Raw genomic sequence first — 16,872 nt, 5'->3', positions numbered from 1 at the left:
AGTTTGAAAACGTGTGGCAGTGATATTCTGACGATCCATAAGGGCTACAAACTTTTTACAGACAGAAAGCCATAGCAAAATTTTACGCTGATTCTGAATCTGCAATTTGTTTTTTGAAATTCCAAAAAACATCTGAGTCGAGTAAAGTAGTAGTAAGGTGGTTTGAATCGGGCATGTAGACATAGAGGCCAGGGAGGCAGCGCGCTAGACAGCCTGTCTGCACCCTACAGCCGCACCCACTCCGGTGGCAGCTACGGCTTATATAAAGCTTACTCATATCCGTAATTCGAGTTATTCAAAATCATAATTTCGTATCAAACCGATAACGAGCATGGAGAGCATAGAAAACCAACAATAGAATGTGCAATCCGTTTTGAAAAATTCCAAACGGTTAAGGCTGTAGGCCGCTGCCACACGTTTACGCCCTTAATTACAACTTAATGCCTTCGACGAAAACATGCCAAAAAGTACTGAATTTTTGTACATGCTACGTTTAGCGTCACTGATAGTAAGTGGTCTAATATATATATGCAATTAGTGTGAATTACCAGCTGATGCGCGGCGACCGTTTTCGTAAAGGGCAAGTTCGTAGTGCTTGTGAAACCAGCTGTGATTTCTCTAGTCAAATTTTGTGAAACGCAGATGGTGGAAATGAACTGTTATTGTCAGCTGGTATCAGCTTTTGGTGAATTCGTGATGTTCGACCAAGTGGCACATAAAACAGATGCCCGCAGACCACAGCTTATAATATTAGAATTTTACGGAAAACTTACCTTGCTCCAATCGACAACATAACATGAATCGGTAACTTGTAAAATTCTTTAACAAGCGGCTGGTATGGTCGCTGTCGATGGACGATTGGTAGTTAGAGGCTGCTGGCTGGTCTCGATTAACTTTAACATGCATGGCAGCCCACCGCAAACGTACTGCTCACTACAATCTCGCGCCTTTGGATGAGATGACTGTGCTGAACCAAGGTCACGAAAATGCTGTACGTTCATTGGACTTTGTCCACGTCAGATGTCAATGTTGCGTTTATAACCTCACTACACTTGTGTTTCACAAGAGCTGTAAACGTCGTCTCGGAAACGTGTTTTGCGCTAATACAATTCCCGGGTAAATGTGCAAGACCACTGAGAAACTCTCGTTACCCAGATGAATCTTTTCGTTGGCTATTACAATGAATAACCCGTCTGTGTTACTTGCTAACTTTACCCTATGCTACTACAACCAGAGCAACATCGCCATAAAGGAAGAGACAAAAATATAGACGGCACATCGTAAATGCGGTCAAAGCGAATTGTCTCTTATTTATAAAACGCAGACAGTATTTTCTACAGCAGTGTAGTCAGTAGTCACCATCGCAGACTACACTACTCTACGCTAAACAAGCAAAGCTCAGCTTGTGTCTGTACTGCATGTACTAATGTACATGTATTGCTTGTGTCTGTACTGCATGCACTAATGTACATGCAGTACAGACACAAGCTGAGCTTTGTGGAAATGCCGGTTTCATATACCGCACGACCGATCTGAGACTTACCGGCTTGTTTTGGTCTGTTGTTGGTCCTGCCCGCTAAAATATTGGTCCTTAGGCCGATGGCACAGTGAAACCGTGTCTATGGCGTCCGCTGTAAATCCGACTGGCGAAATTTTTAACACTGTATGCGGCAAATAATTTTTCAAAAAAAGGAGTGACATTCGTAAGTTAGCATTTTAACTACGCAATTACCGCAAGCTTCTTCAATTAAGTTAATATCGCGAGGGCGAATCTTTTGTCTGTCGGTAGTGGCAGGGAAAGTCTGCAATGTAAGTTACAGTTTTCAGTTTCAGTCTTTCAGAAGATTCGAGTATTCCAATAAATACGCTATTTTGTTTTGGTTTTTGCCGTGGGGATCTTTACATGGTGTGCATTTAAACGGCGTAAATAAATTCATGATGATTCCGCCATAAAAATCAATTAGTTTGGCATGTATAGCAAAATTATAACGGTTTTCGACAACACCCGACCTGACAAAAAGTCATGCTCTTAACTGTTATAATACCTAATTTCAAGAGTAATTTAATAGTATAAATTATCAGTTATAATGAAATAATTTATTGAAATTTTACTAACTTTATAGTAAATATTTTACTGGTAAATTAAAATGCTTTATCAGCAGCTAAAAACAGTTTATAAGCAGTTGACAGACAATAGACGCCATCAACGCGACGGTGAAATGTAAAAAACAGTGACTGGGAACACCTTCGACGATGCGTCACATTGCGTCGAACGGTTTCCTGTTTGCGCAGTTAGTCACCGATTTAAACAGATGTTATGCCGAAGACATTCATCCTTTATTTCATTTAATATACCGTGACTGCGCGCGTATGCGCTCATTAGTTGCATCGTAATTCAGTTATTTCAGTACAATACTGCCGACTTAAACATAATTATTAGCCAGATTCGGTAATTTATACATATACAATCTACGTACGTACGTACATTTATACATTATACATGTACGTTTTGTTCCACATACTACTGTACATTCAGAAAGTGGCTGTGTCCATGACCATGTTATATACATTGTACATACTTCTATGTTTGTCGGTGGTTGCATGCACACCATATTTGCAAAAGTGCGGCATTATTTCCGGTTCTTTATGGAGATGATGACGGCGTCCAATCTCGCATAACTAAACCGATGTATCAAAAATTATTTTTGCAATCACCATGCTTTGGTAGCGTACATTACACCGTGGTGAAGGAATTTGGTTGTACTGTACATGATTCGTGGATATTCGCTTGCTTCTGCTTCTTTGAGTTGCTTGCTTCTTTGAGTTGTAGCAGATTGAAATGGGCGCCATCGTTAACTCTCTCCTCGGTATACACGAGCCCCACCATAAACAGTCCGCTTTTTGGCAATGGTTCAGCCTGCTGATTCCCTTCGCTCTGGGCACCGGCTTCTTGACGCTGTGGGATGTCGGCAGTGATATCGATTTCATCGTAAACTATGGTGGAACAATGAATGTGGCATCGCCGTTCCTTAGCTATTGCTTATTAGCGCGGTGTTCGCTAGTGAAACGGTGCTTTGCTCAACCCAAGCAGGCCGCAAGAGCTATATCCTGGAATATGCGCTTAGCGCGGCAGAATTTAATCCAGTCGGAAGAGCTGGATTAAATGGCTGGCTGGAGCTGGCTGGCTGGTTGGCGACGGAAGCCGGACAAAAAGTGGACGTTATGGAATCACCACTGATTTGCAATGTCTTTAATACGAATATATTTCCCATCTCGTTTGTTCACCGGTAGGTTGTTACGTAACTTATGAAACTAAAAGCGGATCGAAAACCGAAGCTTTTCTATCCAATCTTTTTTGATATTTCTTCACAACTGTAGAATGTATTTTATTTTGTTCTGTGCAACAGATGCTTCAGATTTGGACACGCTTGGAGAAACTCTCCACAGTCCGTTAAGATCTATTCCTACGACAAAGATATTGAATTCCAAGACATGCAGCTGGAGAAAGCCCAACTAACCGAAATCAAATACGAATCCAGTCTGCAGTTTACCATCATTTTGCTGTTACTCGGTATCGGCTTACTTCCGCTTAGCCGTTTTTGGCTCACCGCTCTGTCATCTTTCTTCTCCATCGCCAAATATTTCCCGTTTTCCGCAAAGCAGCCCGGCCAGTGCGTGTTTAACAGTTGAGTTTATTCAGAAAAGCAGTGTCAGTTTTACTGTTTGCCCACAAACTTTTACAGCCACTGAGCCACGCATTGTCAGTATATGTGGAAGTTTCACAAATTTTTTTTATATCATGTGTCGCTATCGGGTAATGATTCCCCTGACAGGGTACAACTGGATCGCTGCACTACTGGTCACCGGTATTCACTGCGCTGTTATCACCGGGTTCTTCATTGGCTCGATTCAACAGTCATATCAGAAACCAACGGTCTTCGTGAAAGAGAAGTTATCCAGTCAGATTTGTGCGTTTACAAATCAGCTGCCAACCACGCTGGGCTACTTCCTCTTGGTGCCGGTGACCACGACGATGACCACGATGGGATGCCTCCTGGCGACCATTCTACAGGTGGTGGCCATCACCATCAGCAGGTGGTGGTGCACTATGATCAGCCGATCGGAATGCAGTACCGAAAAAGGGACATCTTCCATATTCTGTATCCCCGGTCTGCGTGGTTCTTCTGTTTATTGGCAGGGAACATTGGTCTGTCACTTCTGTTACCGCTGATTCACTATGTGTGCACCAATACCCGTTTTTCACAGAGGCATAGAGCACAGTGTTCTGACTGCAAAGATTCGTTCAGATATCTTTTTCCAAGCACTGAAAAATCAAACTTTTACAATACCATACGAGTACTTTGTTCATACGTAACTCTTTTTGCAGAATTTCAAGAGGTGTACAGTAATCATCGGCCGTTTTGGCTGTGCGAATGGGTGTAGTGCCACAAAGAAATCGGCAAAGCGGAAGTTGGTCGCGAACGTCTTCCATTGGAATTTCTGGAACAGTGTTCTTTAGATGCCGATGCTCAGCAGATCCTCGGTATTTTGAGCTCCTTGTACAGAAACATGGGCGGGGATTTTCTGTTGTGTTGGAGATATGCCAATGAACTCCACCGCGATCATGGTGACGCGAAGGAAAGCTTGACGTTGGCGGACGTCGGGATACGTACCAGCGCCGACGATAGTGCTGTCATCGAAATCTTCAGTGCAACGACTCCCGGAATTGTGGCGTTCAAAGGGTACTTGCATATCTGGATGCACGCTTTCCTGCGAGCCCTGTACTCGCAGAAATCGTTAGACATGAAACAACCATATCAGTCATTCTTCAAGTCAAAATTCTACGATACTGGCAAAGCGACACCTGACGAGCAAGACGAGTACTGGATGGCAGGGAAGAAGCTGCGGGAGGAGCACGTATCGTGCGGGCAACAGTGCCGGTTGAAGGAGAGCAAATCGGCTAGCTCCCAGATAATGAAACTGGAAATTATACCGCTTGGTAAGGACAGCTTTGTTTGGCGGCTGGATTCATCCAACTCCAAGGGTGACGTCGTTCAGGATTTGCAGGAGTATGAGTACTTCAATGATAAAAATTTCTTATCCGTTGAAGAAGCAGCGGTCAAGGATGAGCCGGTTAAGGAGTGTCCACTGAAGGACTTTTAAGGCCCAGACTGACTGCTTCTTGGGATCGGCGACATGATAAATTGATCGGGATGGTTAATTTCGTGATACGTACTACTTGACTAACACGCTCAATCTAACGGAAATGGAGGAGTGGTTTCCCGGCGACACAGTGGAGCCTTCTAATTTGTGCGACGCGTCCAACCTTTACAGAAAAAGCTGTTTGCTACAGATTTTATTCGCAAAATAATATATAAATCCTTTTTTTTGCGTTATAGAAACGTAAACATTTTCTATTTTCGTTGCACAAATATGATTAGACGCTTCGCCATTTATGCAGGAGATGAACTGACAATGAGACAAAAGCTGCACCTTTAACCTTACACAGTAAAATTATGTACGAAGGAATGGAGAAATAAATCAGTTTAAAAATGCATTATGACACTAAAATAAAAAAATATAGTGGCATACGACCCCAAATGCGGCTCGAATTATCGCAGGTTATAATATGGAGATTTTTACCACATATTTTGCTTTGGAAGTGGTCGCATAATCTGGATCGGATTGTCTTTCATTGACAAATGGTTCAAGTTCTGCATTGACAAATGGTATTTAACTTTGCACCAAAGTTTTCGATTACAGCAAAACCAAGTTGAGTCTTTTCTGTCGCACTAAATATATTACCGCACACCACTTAAACATCACGTATAATATTAACAGATACTGTACTAATACGCATAATATACTGCATATATATTATTTGCACGGGTTTGGGAGCTACCAAAACGACCTTAGCAATAAACTATAATGCGCAGCTTTTTTAAAGTTAAAAAAGCTGTCGGATATTCTGCGCATCACGGCATTTTTCTGGCTCATAAATTTGTGTAAATACAAGTACAGCACTGATTACACGCCACGCCTCAGAATTGCCGCATTTCAAAGTACAGAGGACTAATTATCATGAAGCTGAATCAAGCACATGGCACAAAATTCAGATGGTACGACGTCGGTATCGCTCTAAATCGCAACCATTTAAAAGATGAGTCGCATAGGGTGCGGCAGCTCACGGAGTACCACCATATACAGTAATGTACAAACTTCACGCCAATCTTAATAGAACTACTTAAACGGCTATGATGAGTGAGTGACTGGTTTCCGCCGGCCTTACGTAACGGTCAAAGGTAATAATAAAAGTTTACGGCAAGCTTAATCGCAGATTGAATCAAGAACAGAACAATGTGAAAGAAATGGTGCGTTTTCCTGGAGGCGCAGCTAGCCTGTTCGCGACACGTGGTTCCTTATAGCGCCTTATCATAAAACGTTGCGCCTGAAGGGGTTTGACCTACTTCAAAGTGTTGTACTTATATCTATATATCGGGCTGAGTAACGAGTGCGTGGCCATGCAAGTCAGTCAACAGATGGCTCTAGCGAGGGACAGAAAGGTATGACGAAATACAAAAAAAATGAATCACGGACGTGCTTTTAGTTATGACCAAGATAGTACTAAAACGGATGAATTACGCATTAACATGGTAGTCACCGGCTCGTTGGGAAGCTTAAAAGTTCAATGGTGCGCCGTGTGCACTGTTTTACTGTCGTCTGATCGTAGTCATCGTACAATAATGGATTCTCTTCTATTTGAGCAAAAAGATTTTGGCTTATAAAGGTTTCTTATACTGTTTACTTTAACTCCAGGCTATCGGTCAAGTATATTTAATTAGTTATATAGACCGGAAATGGATACCGAGAAGCTTGATGGCGCCGTCTGCTCCGAATTAGTCGAGAGTTTCGGCATTGCCAATTATCAGCCATCTTTCCCGTATACTATACAAGAAAAAATTGGCCAAGGAGGAATGTGCAGCGGCGTTTTCCTAGCCCAGGATGATTCCGGTCAACAGTATGCCGCTAAGCTAATACCATTGCGAAAGGACCATGTAGATGAAGATCTAAAACGCTGGATCGAAGAATTTAAAACTATCCTACAACTAAGCACGGACCCAAAGAATAAAAATCTACTGAAATATCTGCATATGGATATCATCATTCTGGAGAAAGCACCGCAATTTCTCATCCTGATGGAATATGGCCCGGGTAGGAAGTTATTCAGTGGTAGTTTAGATTCTTCTGACGCTAACTACGATTTTGCCCGCATTTAAAAAAAAAACCGATACGCAAATTTGCTGGCATTAGCTCGTTGAGACGTAGTGTAACTAACTAAACTTAGGACATCAGTTTTCTGCAACGTTATCATCTACAATAATTATCGAATTTGTAGCTTCCCCGTAATGAGTGCGCCCCCGCAAAAAGCGCACCGAGACATAATAGCTCCCTCGGAAACGTATAATTTAATGTTTTTGAAAAATGAGGGCAGATTTGTGCTACAGATTTTATTTCCGGGTAGCTGCACCACTGTAGATAGCGGTGGACAACTGTAGACACACGGTAGTCGCTACTGTGACTCATTGTAGAAATTGCCGGATGGTTTACACCGATTGCGTCAAGCTAGTGATTATAGGCTGTCTAAATGACTACCGGTGCATACCGGCGCAGCTCCTAGCAGACGCCAGCGAGGGCAACCTGTATGAGCGGTACGAGCGAGGGCAACACCTGATGACCCTAGACACTGTCGACAACCTGAAAACATATTAAAAAAACTTAACACTTTAAAAAACCACCGTGAGTACAATCATCAACAAACGGTGACTACAGCCTATCTACTGATTTTACCCTGTCAACAGGAAGGAATAAACGGTCTAGTTTTCTCATTTTTTGATACGAATGTGCCATCGCTTTAGCATCACATTATTGATAATAAAATCTGGGAAAGGCTTTCCTAAAGCAGCTGATTGTTGCCGCAGTGAGAATGCTGGCTGCCATATCAGAATCATTTAAGACAGATGCACAATGGGTATATTTACCACGAATGTCTGCTGTCTTAGGCGGAACCTTGCAGGACAAATACCGGGACCCAGCAGAGCTGCGCCATAAAAAATCGGAACTGCGTGAGGATTTGAAGGGAGTCCTTAAGGGTCTACGATATCTGCATGGAAAACGTATCGCCCATCGTGACCTGAAGGCTGCCAATATCTTACTCACCGTCGACGGTACACCAAAGATCGCTGATTTTGGTTTAATCGTGCAGCTGGCGCGGTCCGTCACCGGCAGCCAAGAAATTTTCCCGGGCGCCGGCACCATCCGGTACATGGCACCTGAAAATTTCAATCCGGCACACGGTCGGCCGGGAACACGGGCTGATATTTGGGGGGTGGCCTGTGTAGTCTTGGAGATGCTGTATGGACATGAGCCCCGCTTTTACGAAGAAACCACAACCGGAACCGGTCCACGGCCCCTGCAGGAATTCGAGATACGGATTGCACTCAATCGCGGAGACAAACCGTTCTACGATAAAAGTGACTGGCAAGCCAAAAGCGGACTGAAGGGACGGTTTGTAGATACCGCGGAAAATTTTCTGGACACCTGTTTTCGGGCCAAAACGTCAGAGCGACCCAGTGCGGAAGCCCTAATCGAACATTGCTTCGTGCAGGTATGTGCACTAGCGGAGCTAAACGCTTTCAGCAGAACTCACAGGCCTGCTTTAGAGAAATAGTTGAAGTTCCATTATGCAACTGCCCGCTTAGTTCCAAAATTTACATCTTGCAAGGATGTTTGGTGGGAAGTATTTGTTAGCAAGCTCATTATCAGGAAACGAATGCATCTTAATCGGGTTTCGTTTAGGGAAAGCCATTGAGCACCTCTCCACCCATCCGTAGAAAATCCGGTCGGCTGGACAACGTAGCGCCCGCAGAATCTGCGCATTCTTTACGTCTAACGGTAAGTTAATCGCCACGTAAAGGTTGCAATATTATCACGGTGGAAGATCTTCTTGCCCGCATCAGCTTTGGGCCATAATATATACTGTAACCGCGCTAAAAAGTTGCGCTCACTGCCTCTACCACACGTTGCACAGGTCATCGGGCAGCGTGCTCGCCGTTTGCGATAATGATATACCAGACTCCGTGGTGCAAAATCTTCGAGCGGCTACTGTACTGGCCTACTGTTTTATCGAAATAAACTGAATGTAATCATGCAATTCTGTTTAGCGCACGCCGTCTTCATCGACATCATCGCTGGAATCACGGGAATCATTGGAACCATTGGAATCACCGAATTGGTTCGGCAACGATACAGACCAACAATTGTGTCCCAGTTGTGTGACCGTGGTAGGACAACCATTCCCTATCATTCGTACACAAGTTTTTCTCTTGTCGGAAATGGAATTTTTTTAGCATGATCGTGCTGGCACGACAGTCAGCCGCTCTGAGCTATTCTTTCGCTCGATAAACGACCGCAGTGGAGGTGTTCCTTGTGTGGTCAACACCGTGCCGTCGGAATTGCCTTTTGCGATGCCAGTGTTTCGGGATGGGAGTGCAAGGCGTTTAGAGTGGGAGTGCGCTCAGCCAGATTCTACCAATATGGTTCGCGTCAGCCGTGTTCAACAGCGAGGTGTCTTGGAGGAAATGGCATCGCCATCGTTTCCGGTCAGTCGGACGATGTCCCGCTCCCATGCCATTCCAATTATGTTGCCAACTCCGCAGTCGTCGCTGATGTTTGGGGGCAGTTTGCCACAGGAAATGGCTGGTAATCGGATTCGCCAACGTAGAATGTCGAATTCCATACCGACAGCATGGAAGACGGTATGGAGGCAAGATCACTTTGACTGCTGAATGATCTTCATATTCCGAGTCCGAGATTATATGGCATATTCTTACGATTTTCAACCTCCGATTTCTGTTGCTCCTCTTGCTTCCTGGAGAACAATTTCACGATCTGCCACAATCGGGGGAACCGGCTACCGATGGTACAGGCCGCCGTCAGAATGACCGAAGAATTTGTAAAAACGTTAATGGTTAACTTGCTTGCTTGACCTGGCATCCCATATCGTGCTGTTTTGTATGATAAAATATACTAAATTTAATAATATTTTAACCGCATTCTGCATCGACGTATTCAACTGAATTTTTTAGTACATCTACAGTAAGCCTTATGTTGAGTTTAGGGAATTCTTATAGGAAAGCCGGCCTACCTTACTAAATATGCGCCAAATAAAATATGAAAAACAGCTCGTATTAACACGTAAAACGTAGAACAAAATAAAAAGGAGAAATTATACGCAAGCTGTGAAAATACAAATATGGGCACGGTGAAAGGTACAGTGATGGGTCTGCTGATAAATTTGTGTGTGAGACTCTCGTGCACTAAGTACAAATACTCTTGTCGGTGAGTGCTGTTCAATGATTATTAGTTAAGCATTCCTTCCAGAAAACTTTTCGCGGAATCGCGAACTAGTTAACTGTACTGCCAAACCGGCCAAAAATTGTTGAAATGTGTAAAAATGATCAACCAGGTCTTTGACAGTTCTGCAATGGCGGCGATTATTTTGCTCTTATTTTACCTGCGGCTGCGGCAGAGTTCGACTGCCCTAGTCGTGATGAATACGGAAGTTCGGGTTTCACTGTCAGCGCCGAGATAAAGCTATCAAAGTTGCAACAGTTCTGGGAGCCTTATACTGTTCTGCACACCGACGAGGATTTCAGCAAATTTTGAAATCGACGAGGAAAATCCTACCAGGGCTCATTTTCCGGGTATAAATTTAAAAAAATATAATCTTTTGTAAAACGCTAATATATTTTAAAGCTAGTATGTTTAAAAAATTACTTCATCTGCCATGGTCGATAGGGCGTGGCCAAACAAAAATTAGATGAGTACCAATGTACCATTCATAGTGCTCCAAGCTATTACATAGCATTACTACAGACGTTTTTGGATTTTTTATGTTGAACTTTTCCATATTGCGCTCATTGCGTTCGATATGCCCATGAACGGCTCCTGTTGCCCAGCTCTAAGGCCGAAGCCACAGCTGCTAGATTGTAAATTTTCTAAAATTAGTTTCGTTATTCCCTGTTGATATGCTTTTGAAACATGTGTTGTTTAACGTACACTGATACGACTCCGCGTGCACAGCCTGTTTGGAAACGGTTACGCAAAGGAACAGCAAAACATATAAACCTATGAGTTACGCTAATCAAGGCACATAGGCAAAGTTAATCAAAATTTTTGTTTTAGGTTATTTACGGCTGTTTATATTTTATTACTTGTACAACATCCAAATTAAGACTATTTCAAGGTGAACTCTTCATTTAGCCACCTTTCGGTTAGCACATGACCTCTTAAACGGTTCAAATAAAATTACAAATTAAACAATTATATTTTAAAAGGTTAGAATTATATTTTAATAAATGTGGATTTAAAAGTACGATCCACAACATTGCGAATTAAAGGTTAAACTCTGAAATCGTACCACCAGAACACCCTCTATTTTACTCTAATGTACAAAGAAGCATTGTTCGTTACGCTTGCAATTTTCCAAGTTTTCGATCGAATTAAAAGTTCTTTGCGGAATATACAGTCTCAGCCGGCATTCTTCGATAAGGCTCGTCACTCTTTAATTGATATGCGTGCCATTCTCTGATAAGGCATTCAGACGATCTAACGCAGGCCCGCCATGGGCTATAATAAAATGCACGAAAAACTGGAATTTCAGATCAGCGGCATGTGCCGGTATAATGACAAAGAGTGCGAGGAAGTCGATGTAGATGCCGACAAGCTTTCTGGGCCGGCAGCACTGGTTCTACTGAATACTAGCAGCCAGTCTGATTCCGACTGAACGCATTTTTGCAAAGGCGAAAGGTTATGTTCCTTCGACGATTCTGTAATTTCAAGCAATTCAATTGCAGACATGTAGTGAATTCCTGTGAATATTGTTATTCTTTTATACGACGTTTGATTCTGCACTAATACTGATTTCTAAATAGTGTATTAACTTGTTCAAAATTTATTAGTCCAGCCCACTAAAACGCATTGGAAATATAATAGTCCCTCTCCCTCACTCCCAAAAACAAGCCCATGCCCGTAATCGAAGTCCCTCTGCAGGGCAATCAATATTTGAAGCCCACTGCTTGCAGTTCGATAATTACGGTAAGCGTTTTGGAATTTTTTAACAGTCATAACTCCCGTACCAGATCTTGCGCGCACGAACCATTTTCACGAGTTGGCACTGCGCGGCACAATGGTCGTGATCGGCAATCGAAATGCACACTAAGAATGATTTAAGTATACAGATGTTTGCTACATACAGCACTTGCCAAATAACTACCAAGGAAGTTGCGAGAATTTACAATTTTCAAACGGCTGTGAGTCCAGTATCTGGTTGCATGATCATGGTAGGTACAGTACAACAGTACATCGTACAGATGGCTATCAAACGATCCACACGATTTAAAGTCGACGCTCACTGGTAAGGCTGAAGACAGCGCTTTGGGTAGAGAATAGATGTAGACTTATAGTTCAAGTGGCTTCTCGCAAACGTCTACAGAATTCGCGCATAACAGCCGCTGTAAATTGTCGATACGGTCTACACTACCGAAAACCAACACACCGGAAGTTGCATTGACAACAACAATTATTCGGAATTATGTATTTTCAGACCTACTTGTTTACCGCCGCTATTCTGTTGGCTGCAGAGTTCGCTGGTATTTCCGAACAGTAACTGACCAGGATTTGAATTATATTTTTTTTTGTTTTTCTAGAACCGTTCAGCGAACTGGAAGCCGAATGCAGCACATCGTCAGCAGCCATTGCATCTCCCGATTCTGTCGTCCCGGTGGAAAAGTTCTTCTTCCGCACGGATAATTTTACGCAGGCCGAATATTTCGCATACTCGGTTTTGGTAGACGGCTCAACGCCTCTCTGCGACATTGGTCCTTTAGTGCAGTCCTTTTATCATCAGGTAGAGGGTGAAAGCACGATTTACCTGACGTACATCGAAGCGCGCTGTTTAGATGGAGTCCGCGCCGCGGCCGCCCAATTGACTCGCAACATCCACAACATCAGCTCCGACCGCGCGGTGACGCTCCAGTTGCACGAACGCGCCGACACGGACGATCCGGTGCACTATGACGTCATCGACCCGGTTCGTCAGCTACTGATCGAGCTGCACGTGCTGCGCTGCGTCACGGCGACCATCACCGGCAAAATCTACGCTGCCGGTACACTTCCGAATTTGGTTACCCTGGAACTGCAAGGGGGCAGGAACCTGACGATTCGGAAACGGGACTTTTCCCAGATGCAGAACGTGCAGATGATCCGTTTCGTTATCTCCACGATCGCTATGATAGAGACACACACGTTCACCGATTTGCCAAGGCTGAAAAGCCTGATGTTGGAGTATGACCTCGGTCTGGAATTGATGGCGTTGCACCGGGGCCACGAGTCCCCTTTAACCGAGGCTGATTTTGCCGTCGTACGCCGCCTGCATTGTGACTGCTCCTTGGCGTGGCTCCGCAACTTCCTTAAACAGAAGCTGCACTTGGCCGCCCCTAAAGAAACCGGCGAAGTCGCAGTGATTGGGAGTTATAGGACTCCGGCGGTCACCACCCATGAAGAGTTTCCCAGTGTTTTCAGTGTGGATTGCACCGGCAATCTGACGTACGATAACATTCGTGCCGGCACACACTTTTCGTACAACACGTCTTGTTACGATGTGGCGCAGTGCTGAAGTATCTGGCGCCTTATGCGTGACTGTGAGAATACGCTTCTTTACTTACGATATTCAAGTTTTCGAAATCCGAGGCTTATTCTGTACTTGACGAATTAAACAGTGTCTTCATGTATAAGCAAATACGATTGTGCTAAATATTGAATTCTCCGGTAGCTCTGGAGTTTGGCTTCTGTTGGATTTATTTACGCAGTAATAATTATCAGCCGCAGTTTCGTCTCCGCGTTTCTTGTGGTCCACGGCCACTTATTTGATTTTCGGATGGATATTTATAATATAACATCTATGTTTCGCCGAAACGTCATTATTGTAATATTATCGCACTAACGCAAAAACACGGATCTTATGTGCGGTCAGAAGTGGTAACTCGATTACCTGATCACCTAACGGACTCTGTGCACTGGACGACAGTGGTCGCATAGTCACTCGTTCACCTAAAGGTCTCAGAGCACCGGACAGTAGTGGTAGCGCAATCACGCTCACTAACGGGCTCTGTGAGCCGCTCAATAACGGGCTCTGTCACCCGCTAACTAACGGGGTCTGTCTCATCTAACGGGCTCTTTTACCCGCTCACCTAACGGGCTCAGTCACCCGCTCAACTCACGGACGTTTTCACCCGCTAACTAACGGCCTCGGTCACCCGATCACCTAACGGGCCATGTCACGCGCTCAGTAATGGGCGAGGTTACCCGCTCGCCTAACGGGCTCTGTCACCCGCTCAATAATGGGCGAGGTTACCCGCTCGCTGACGCGCTTGGTCTCAGTTAACGGTCGGTCTATTCGGATGCGGCCGGTCTATTCGGATGCTCCGTTGTAATAGCTTTTATTCGTATCGTTTGACTCTTTCAAGGGACTATAGTGGCACTTGGTAGTTCGGTCACTGACGGCCCTAACATCAGCTTGGTCACTGGTTCCCTAACGGGCTTTGTGCACTGGACAGTGGAGGTAAGCGCAGTTACCCGTTCACCTAACGGGCTCTGTGCACGAACAGTAGTGACTGCTCAGTCGCTCGTTCCTTGACGAGCTCTTTGAAGCCGAGAAATTTGGGTTAATTCGGTCGCCGGTTCCCTAACGGGCTTTACGCTGGAGAGCAGTGACAGCTCGGTCATCCGCTCACCTAATGAGCTATAGTAACAGTACGGTCACTTATTAGCCTAACGAGCTCAGTCACCTAGACTATAGGGGTATTTCGGTCACTCGCTGAACTAACGGGTTTGTGCACTGATTACTATTAGTGGCGGTAGTTCGGTCTACCACTGATTGAACAGACAATCATAGTAGATAGTGGTGATAGTGTAGCGATAGCTGCTCAGCCGGCACTAGTACAGAAATTGTCCTCGATGACAATGACGTTACATATGTAGTCGTTCTTGTCGTAATAACGGTCTGCAAATAAAATTCATTTTGATAATTTAATTAGCAGAAATTCATAGACATTCATTTTTTAAATATATTTCAGTTGGTTTACGTGGCAGCACTGCTTGGTTAAAAATACCACGAAGATAAGGATTATTATATTAATTTAGTTGCATTTGGTGAAGGTAGTCAAAACTCTTCGACTTTGGCGTTCCAAGCGGGAGAGGTTCTGAAAGAAATGAATACTATCTGGCCAGTGTTTCGACTACGGGCTTTCAAAATAAAATGTTGGTTTTGGTCAGTCTTTTCTGGTTTGCCGGCCCTGGTGCATCCCATTCGTGGCAATATAGATCTGAATCTGGATATGACTTTAGTAGACGGCTTTCGGTGGGCTGTACATGCAGTGTGCAACAAAAATAACCACCATTACCAAATCGCAAATGCAGCTGTACGTAAAACTGTTGACAAAACCGCTAACATCGCTGTGGTTTTGTCAACCCGGCAATGGCTTATTGTATGTGCGTCATAAATGGTGCAGACGTTGAGCAGAGAAGCGTGCCATATGTTTAGGCCAGTGTGGCAAGTAATATCGTCCGACATGCGACTAATATGAACTCGGAAAGTGCCAGCTGAAACACTGCCTGCTAATCCCAAAGCTGCTGTATGGATCCCGCACAGAAGCCATCGATGATGGTGTGCGCGTTGGCATGCAGTCGATCTTGAACATACGTGTGACAGACCTCCAGTGGAGCCAAATGACACTGCCGGTTAAGGACGGTGGACTGGGACTACGCACCACTAAATCGCTAGTTTTTGCTGCCTTTTTGGCATCGGTGTATTTAGTGGTGTCTCTTGTTTCGGACATCTATCAGCCCTCGACGGTAGCTCCTGGACGCTGTGGTAGACTTGTGGGCATGATGTATTAGATTCGAACCTCCGCCCGAAGAAAGTAGAAAGTTTCAGTGTTCTTGGGATCGCCCAAACGATAAACGCTGTCGTAGCTTTGCTGAAGTTCAGTTTAACGAGCGAAACTGATAAATCAGTGCTGCTGCCTGCTTTTCATCGTAACTTTGGCGCATGGTTGAACGCTCACCCAGCACCATACCTGCGTACATTCCTCCGGGACGAAGATATCAGAATCTGGTGTCGCTCTTCGAATTGGACTCCCCGTAGTTGAAGAACACGACTGCGTAAATTGTGGAAGCCATGTTGAGAGGAACGCGCACTATAAATTGTCTTGTTTCTGGTAGTAAAGGCAGGTTGTCTCGTCATGTCGAACGACTCGAACCGAACAACGAAACCAAACGTGGCTTGGAGACTGCGGGGTACCCTTGTCAAAGTGAACCGACAGGTCTTTCTGACAAGCACGGCAAACGTCCGGGTGGTATGACCTTGTTTCCCGTGCACGATGGTACGGCGGTTGTACGGGAATGTCAAAGGAATCAACATCTAGTGCGGGCGGTCTGGGGGAATTTTTTGTCCCTTAAACTCGCGCGGGTACAGTAGTAGAATCGTACTAACCGCGGTTACCCTTTCTCGTTTTTGCAAGGATGTTGGGCCAGACGGAAACAGTTTCTCGTACTTAGTTTGGCACACAGACGGAATGAGGAGCGGTCGGAAACGGTACAGTGCATGTATAAAAATCCGTATTCGTAGTCACTGTACAGACTACAGAGCACAGCAGGCGGGTTGCACTGGCAGCGTATACGAAGGCGGAGGGGAGGGGCACGCAATTGTGTCACTAACTACAGAAAATATGCATTGGCACGTTCTTACATCGG

The 16,872-nt window shown here is 44.5% G+C and overlaps 2 protein-coding genes across 3 annotated transcripts; both read left to right on the top strand.

Annotated features, from left to right (window-relative positions):
- The first annotated feature begins 6,288 nt into the window (after nucleotides 1-6,288).
- Nucleotides 6,289-10,218, top strand: LOC129594545 (uncharacterized). 2 transcript variants are annotated; one of them, XM_055491269.1, is made up of 6 exons: nucleotides 6,289-6,563; nucleotides 6,851-7,212; nucleotides 8,061-8,665; nucleotides 8,857-8,952; nucleotides 9,222-9,341; nucleotides 9,408-10,218. In XM_055491269.1, exons 2-6 carry the CDS (start codon nucleotides 6,858-6,860, stop codon nucleotides 9,843-9,845), a joined length of 1,614 nt encoding a protein of 537 aa, XP_055347244.1. In that variant the 5' UTR covers nucleotides 6,289-6,563; nucleotides 6,851-6,857; the 3' UTR covers nucleotides 9,846-10,218. The 2 variants fall into 2 exon arrangements, with proteins under 2 accessions (XP_055347244.1, XP_055347243.1); XM_055491268.1 differs by lacking the exon at nucleotides 6,289-6,563 and having other exon boundaries at nucleotides 6,645-7,212.
- A 2,276-nt stretch (nucleotides 10,219-12,494) lies between these two features.
- On the top strand, nucleotides 12,495-13,946 carry LOC129594552 (uncharacterized). The gene is made up of 2 exons (XM_055491286.1): nucleotides 12,495-12,710; nucleotides 12,768-13,946. Exons 1-2 carry the CDS (start codon nucleotides 12,653-12,655, stop codon nucleotides 13,733-13,735), a joined length of 1,026 nt encoding a protein of 341 aa, XP_055347261.1. The 5' UTR covers nucleotides 12,495-12,652; the 3' UTR covers nucleotides 13,736-13,946.
- Nucleotides 13,947-16,872: the final 2,926 nt, after the last annotated feature.

Source organism: Paramacrobiotus metropolitanus, unplaced genomic scaffold (assembly GCF_019649055.1).
Source record: "Paramacrobiotus metropolitanus isolate TYO unplaced genomic scaffold, Prichtersi_v1.0 Parri_scaffold0000069, whole genome shotgun sequence".
NCBI lineage: Eukaryota > Metazoa > Tardigrada > Eutardigrada > Parachela > Macrobiotidae > Paramacrobiotus > Paramacrobiotus metropolitanus.
Note: the sequence above shows the minus strand (reverse complement) of the source record. Positions and strands in the feature narration are given on the sequence as shown.